Here is a 7,552-nt window from a genome sequence, read left to right on the forward strand (position 1 = left end):
TGAATCAACCCTCATGTCTTTTATAGCGCAAGAGACTGTAAGTTCTTATCTAGATGCCATTGGTGCCAGCATGTGGTGAACAGAACATCACCAATCAGAAATCTAGTTTAAAGGGGTGGTTCAACTTTAAGTTAACTTTATGTATGTTATATAATGTCCTATTCCTAGCAACTTTGCCATTGGTCTTCATTATTCTTTTTTTTTTTTTTTTTATAGTTTTCTTAAGTTATTTACCTTTCTTTTTTGCTTTCAAATGGGGGTCACCGACCCCAGCAGCCAAAAACTATTCCTCTGTGAGGCTACAATTTTATTGTTATTGTTACTTTTTATTTCTTATCTCCCTATTTCAGTGCTCCACAACCCATGGCTTATGTGCAACATGTTGCTCACCACCCCTTTTAATGTTGCTCCCAGTGGCATCAAAGCAGGTGCCCATTTTTAAATCTCTGATTTGGAGGAAAGATTTGGAATTTCATAGACACAGTTTTACTCCAAGCAGAGCCCCCTGCAGGCCAGCAGGCCAGCAGCCCACATAGGGCTACCAAATAGCCAATCACAGCCCTTATTTAGAACCCTAAAGGAACGTTTTTCATGCTTTTGTAGCTCTCCAACACTTTACATCTGCGTGTGGCTTTTGAGTAAAAAAGGTTGTGGATACCCGAGAACCTAAGTAGTCCTTTGCCTATTCATATTCCAGTCTCTTATTCAAATCACAGCCTGGATGCTAGGGTAAATAAGACCCTAGCAACCAGATAGCTGTTGAAATACCAAACTGGGAGAGCTGCCTAACTAAAAGCTAAATAACTGAAAAACCACAAAAAATGAGGACCAATAGCAAATTGTTTCAGAATATCAACATCTACATCATACTAAAATTTTAAGTAAAGGTGAAACATGTTTTATTTATAGTTTATAGCTTTTTATCATACGGTATTACACAGATTTAGTTGTTTAGTTGCTCTCCCTAAATATTAGATTACTGATCTCTTGGGTCACTTGGTGTAATTGCTTAATGGAATTGCTGCCCTGTAATCCAATAATCAATGACCAAATACATGTACCAATAGGGTCATCAGATTTCCCAGTTTCCCCTTTTGTCCAATAAACATTTTTACAATTGCAATAGAATTTGATGATCACACTGTTATGTTTATTAATGACCCCATTGTATGAAGTGACAAGCCCATGTTATGTCAGCTTTAGCCCCCCAATCTATATATTTCTATATTAGAAACCAGTGCAGGTATTGCTGAATTCCAGCACTATAACAGACCGTAGATGTGAGTATGAATGAGCAGCCGTGTTTTGTATTATTATACTTCTGCATTACATCAACTGCATCTGATTTCTTTGAAGTTGAATAAAAAAAACCTATTCTATTCCACAGGGATGCGCTTATTTCCATTCTACAGAAGGATTTTGTTATTTAGCTGCAACAGCATTCGTAGCCCGGGCTGCAGGGGACTGTTTAGACAGTCTTTGTTGTATAACCATGCTATGCAAACATCTATCCCATCAGCCATTTGTTCCAGAATGTTCCTTAGAACTACTGAACTCTTTTATATTGTCAGCCCTTTGGAATGTTCCTGTTGCTACACCTGGTAGTGTCTGGTAGCACACGGGTGGTAAAGAACTTACCAAACACTATGAACAAATCTCTGTGTTTATGGCTGAACAGCTGACAAAAGACATTTCAGCTGAAACCTGATTTCCTATCCAGCAACTGACGGGACCCCTAATATGCATGTTAGTTCCATGCCAAAACTCAGAAATGACTAAGGCTCACAAATATTCCAAAGCCCCATTAAAGAATATTCTTATTTACAGGCCCGGACTGGCAATCTGTGGTTTCTGGCAAATGCCAGAGGGGCTGCAATAAGTTGCCATAGACAGTCACTATTTATTGGGCCTCTGTGTACTTTAGCCCTTACTTGACGGGGCTGGGAATTCTGGGAAATATACAGCTGACACCTATACACATATAACCTTTATTGAGGACACAGCTATATAAGAGAATTTTTCTGTGGAATGTGTAAAGCATCTCTTGAATCTGCCTGTATTTCTATACTTTTAACGACTGGCGAAAATGATATAGCTCAAACTCCTAGGTACCTACCCTCCCATTTCCTACCATTCCAATATCTGTCATGTGACCAGGCGACAGGATGGAGGGATGGGAAATGTAACCCAGCTCGACCACTGTCCCAGCTCCCAGCACACACATTAAAAATATCAACACAGAAGGGGAGGCCTATGAGTAGAGCAAAGAGAAAAATATCTTACAATACTGTATATCTATATCTGTATATATAAGCATCATCAATGCAGGCAGGCTTTTAGTTCAAAGGACAGCATTATGGCAATGTGCTATTAGTAGGACATCCATTGTTTCCATTGAATGTAGCAAGGCTGCTACCATGTCAGAGGGCTAGGTAAAACCAAACCTTGGTAATGGGCCACAACAGCAAAAACCTGAAGATGCCATTTTTTAGATAGACTGATTAAAGTTTATAGAAGAACTAAGGGGTTCTAAGTTTTGAGGTTCAGAGGAAATCACAGCCCTTTACCAGGGAAGATCTGTGCCCCCAAAGATGCCCCAGTAGCTCCCCATCTTCTTTTCTGCTGATTCACTGTACATGCTCTGTGCTGCTGTCACTTATATACACAATATAACAGTCATTTTATTAGGCTAATTATTAAGTAATTCATATACTCATTACATGGCAGCTCAGAAACCAGAGCAATCTGCATCAGAATTTAATACTCAGCCCTAAGCTTAGTTTTTCAGCAGCTGCTCAGAGCACACTGAGCATGTGCAGTGTCACAGACACTTCTAAAGATGGGGAGCTCCTGTGCACAACTTTCAAGGCATGGATCATTACTATTATAGAGATGCTAAGCCTTTAGACTGGTTAGCTAACCCCAGTAGCACCCAGCTACTGGAGATGATTCAGTGGTACATATTGAAGGCTTAGTAAGGAGGTTTAGTTAGTGTGCTTGTTAGGTTAAAGGTGCCCTCCCTATAGCCGCCTTTATAAAAGGAATGTGAAACATTATTCTGAAACTTATTATCTTGTATTTATATAGCACCTACTCATTTAGGCATAAAAGAATAATGACATCTTTTGTGTGTGTGTGTGTATATATATATATATATATATCTATCTCCTTGTCTTTCTTTCATATGCTTCACTTCACATGTTTATCACGCAAATAAAAAAACTCCTTTCTGGCAGGTAGCAAGGTTCTTTAGAAAGACACAGGAAATAGGGAATATTTTTGTTTACTCACTTGGCAATTCCAGGCTCGACAGATTTTTTAATCAGAGGGTAATTTAATATCTCTGAAACCCTTTCTGAGAGTTGTTTAGAAATATTAGACGCGTACTGTGTAAGTTACTGAAAACCATTTATTTTACTTAGCTCTTGTAAATACTTTTATAAAGTGTGAGCCTTTGCCGTGCCAAAAAGGGCATTTTGAAGATTTCTAGACTTTTATACAAGTAACAACTCCATTATGACTATGGCAACTCATTAAAGAATGTGTTTTAGCATTATGTGAACATTCTAGAAGTATCTTCGACTTGCATTTACTGTATTTAAAAGTTTTGTGTGTATATTGGATATAGCCAAATTGGATTTAGGAGCCACTATGAATGTGGGTACATATATAATGTAAACAAGATTACTTCTAAAAATATTTAAAGAAAATAAAAATTGAGAGGGGCCCCTTTCTATTTTTGCCAGTATGATATAGACATAGGAACCATGTTTATCTCTTTCATTAACCATGGATTTGGCCCTATATAGCACAACCAGGGATGTCCTATTATCTTTACTCCAGCTGTCTGAACTACATGAAAACATAGGTTCAGACCAACTGGAAGGCTATAAGATTGCGAATACTGGTTAGGGCTCTGGTACACGGGGAGATTAGTCACCCGCGGCAAAACTCCTTGCTCGCGGGCGACTAATCTCCCCGAGTTGCCTTCCCCCTGCCATCCCACCGGCGAACATGTAAGTCGCCGGCGGGATGGCAGATGCGGCGGCGCGATTTCGCGCAAATCGCCGAAAAAGACTCGCGAGGCTTTTTCGGCGATTTCCCAAAATCGCCCCGCCGCGTCTGCCATCCCGCCGGCGACTTACATGTTCGCCGGTGGGATGGCAGGGGAAAGGCAACTCGGGGAGATTAGTCGCCCGCGAGCAGGGAGTTTTGCCGCGGGCGACTAGTCTCCCCGTGTACCAGAGCCCTTACATGTTCGCCAGTGGGATGGCAGGGGGAAGGCAACTCGGGGAGATTAGTCGCCCGCGAGCAGGGAGTTTTGCTGCGGGCGACTAATCTCCCCGTGTACCAGAGCCCTTAAAGGCGGCTGGATAATGGTGGGGAGATCCAATCCTCCAGTTTCTGAAATTCTGGAGACTCATGGGGTTAGGACTGAACTTCTAATCTAAGGAGCTAATTAGGAGAATTTATTTGAAAGATGGGAGGGGCTGAAAAGAATGATCCATGGAACCCACTATAACTATAAGTTATGTTATACAGTTATCAATGATTCAAGTTATATAGTTAATAATTCCACTTGTACGTTCAGCTAAATATGCTATAAAATCACATCCCTCCTTCATGCTATACCACTGTTTTGCCATTAAGCTTGAAAAGAATCAATTAATGGAGTAATCATCAGTTGTAATTAAAGAACTCAGAACATTAAGAATTGGTAAAATTAACAAAAACTGTAGAAGCCAGGAAGCCCTGAATGGCTCAGTTATCTCACAGTGCAATGCATGATAAAGACGATGGGAGGAAATGAGGCGGCACCTTACTTGATAGAGGCTGCGCTAGGCCATCGTCTGCCCAGTTTAGCAAAGTGTTTTTTTGGAGAATTAATCCAGAGGCCCACAGGAAAATTGAGCTTCCCGAATCTGGGACTTCCTTCCTTCCTGTCTTCGTGAAACATGGTTTATTCTCTGCAAAAACTGGGAAAGGGAGAGGTTAAAGCTTCCTGTGGATGTAAAGGAAAGCCCTGAACTGATTTCAGCCATGTTACAAAGCTCAACATATGGATAGCAGCAGTATATCCAACTGTGCAACCACAAAAAAAGCAAATGGCACTCAGGGCTACAAACAAGGGAAAACCCTTTTAAAAGTTTATTGCGGAGGTGCAACGTTTCGGGGCAACATGACCCCTTTATCAACTGTGCACAGACATACCCTTGACAACTGGTGAGCTTAAAGAAGCAAAAAAAAAAAAAAAAAATCACTTTTTCCCCTCTAATTCTTCAGTCCATGAACATGTAAGTCATGAGAATGAGCTAATGCGGAGCTTGATCTGAGGTTCTTCACTAAGCATTTTTAGCTTCTATTGGCTGATGGCAGCTTAAAGTACCAGCCAACATGAAGGACTATGTCAAGTAGGCTCTTCATCAACCATGTAGTTTCAGGCTGCACAAGGTAAAAATTACTGCCCCAGATTGGTTCTTTCTTGTCATTAGATTAGAAATAAATAATGTCCAGAGACATCATCCATGAATTCCACTAGCTTGTTTAGAACAGGTATCACATTTTCAATTCTTTTTTTTTTGCCTTTACAAGCACAATATTACCTTACTAATAATAATTAGATTACTCTATAGCCCCTGCCTAAAACATTTCCGGTGATCTCTCTCTGAAGGCTGATGTTCATTTTACTCTACATGCAATCTTTGTTGGTTGAGATCAATGGCCATGAAATTGGATGGCACTTTACCACGATAGCAGTTAATTACTCAAATTAGTGGTCTTAATTTGTGGGAAAAATAAAGGTTTGCTAATAAAGGTATAAGATCCATTATCCAGAAAGCTTTAAATTACAGGAAAGCCATCTCCCATTGAGTCCATATTAATCAACTAATACAAAATTTGTAATAATAAAACAGTACCTTGTACTTGATCCCAAATAAGACATAATCAATCCTTATTGTAGACAAAACAATCCTCTTTGGTTTATTTAATGTTAAAATAATTTTTTTAGTAGACTTAAGGTATGGAAATCCAAATTACAGAAATATCCCCTATCTGGAAAACCCAAGGTCCTGAGCATTCTGGATAACAGATCCCATACCTGTACAATTCAACATCATGACAGATAAAAAGATATCATGGTTTATGGGATCGTACAAGTTGTTCTAGTACAAGTTGTACAAGTTAGTGTGGGGTAATGAATCTTAAATATCGATATAGATCAAATAAAGTCAGTCGGACAGTTGGACTGATAAGACGTCTGGGAATTTCATTTTCCTTCTTGGATCAAACGTTGCTAAATCTGCTCCTTGTTATTCCTCAGATTTATAACATATACAGATGTTTTTTTTTTTCTAAACACTTTACAACAGTTCTTCCACCTGTGACTCTCAAGCTTCTCCTGAATAACAACTCCCGGCATCCCAAAGACAGCCAATGGAAAGTGTAATTCAGCATCTGTTAAAGAGCTGCAAGTTATAGATCAGCTCTAATGAGCAAGGGTGGGGGCATAGGATAGAGAATAAAGGATATTCACCTTGTGATGAAGACCAGGGAAAATGGTTCCGGACACCAATGGCGCTTTCCCTTCCCAGGTGAGATTCGCCTCCTCAGTTCATTATCGAGAGTAAGAATTCAGTCAAGTCTCAACTCTAGGTGGGATTTGCTCATGTATCAGAGATTCACACAAATTCCCAAGCCAGTGCTAAATATGAATGCATTCTGACAGCTATTTAAGAGAGTCGCATTTAAATCCCAATATCCTGTGGTCTGCTCCTCTGAGGCTCTTCAGATGTTGTCGGATATCTGAGATAGTTAAAAAAAAAATTGATGTTCTGACCTAGGATTCCCCCAATTCAGATCTCTTTCTGCATTTGCAGCAGATCCTTTTGGAGCTTTGAGCGTCTTCCAATGGAAGTTTCTCCCCCTTCTGCTGTCCCAGCCCTGGAAATGCAGCCTGTCTGATATTCAGTTTCCTTTGTTTTAGCCAATTTCAAGCCCTCCCTCTCTTCCTGGGGTCAGATAGGATGGATATTCCTCACATCTCTGTCATACTGCTTTCCAACACTAATGTGGAACGTAATGGAATATACAGAATATGGGCAGTGTATGGATAGAAATACGTAGATAACCCTTTAGAGCAGGGATGGGCATCCAGATGCAGGACTACAACCCCCCTGACAGCCTTGGTGGAATGTTGGAAGTTATAGTTCAAAAGGTAAAATCCTGTTCTGCTGAACATGTCTGGGTGTGTCAGGACTGGTAAACCGTGTCCATGGGGAGTCAACCATGACCATGGGAAGGCACTTGGACATAGCCTTTGCCACCTTATGTGCACCTTTAAGGTTGGGCGACTTTTCCATCTTATGTAACCCTTTACGTTTGGAAGAATACATCCATTCTGCCTTAACCTAAAGCTGGCCCTGCGAGTATTAATTAACAAAGGCTGGTGGGCATCAGGTCTACATATTAGTTGTCTGTCATGCCCTTGCCCACTTGGGGGTATCCAAATAATTGAAGTTTTTCATCTTTCGGACTATGCAAGGCAAATTTT

General features: G+C 40.3%; 1 protein-coding gene across 3 annotated transcripts in view; it reads right to left on the reverse strand.

Moving 5' to 3' along the window:
• rasip1 (Ras interacting protein 1) overlaps nt 1–7,016 on the reverse strand; it is a 28,780-nt gene extending 21,764 nt beyond the window's left edge. The window contains exons 1-2 of one of the 3 annotated variants that reach the window (XM_004916253.4): nt 6,536–7,016; nt 4,824–4,976 (exon numbers count right to left, since the gene is read on the reverse strand). In XM_004916253.4, the coding sequence (XP_004916310.1) occupies nt 4,824–4,957 (134 nt within the window). In that variant the 5' untranslated portion in view covers nt 4,958–4,976; nt 6,536–7,016. Of the gene's footprint in view, nt 1–2,116; nt 2,252–4,823; nt 4,977–6,535 lie in introns of those variants that run through there. The other 2 variants (XM_004916254.4, XM_002939962.5) reach the window with 2 other exon arrangements.
• Nucleotides 7,017–7,552: the final 536 nt, after the last annotated feature.

This window comes from Xenopus tropicalis, chromosome 7 (genome assembly GCF_000004195.4).
Source record: "Xenopus tropicalis strain Nigerian chromosome 7, UCB_Xtro_10.0, whole genome shotgun sequence".
Lineage (NCBI taxonomy): Eukaryota > Metazoa > Chordata > Amphibia > Anura > Pipidae > Xenopus > Xenopus tropicalis.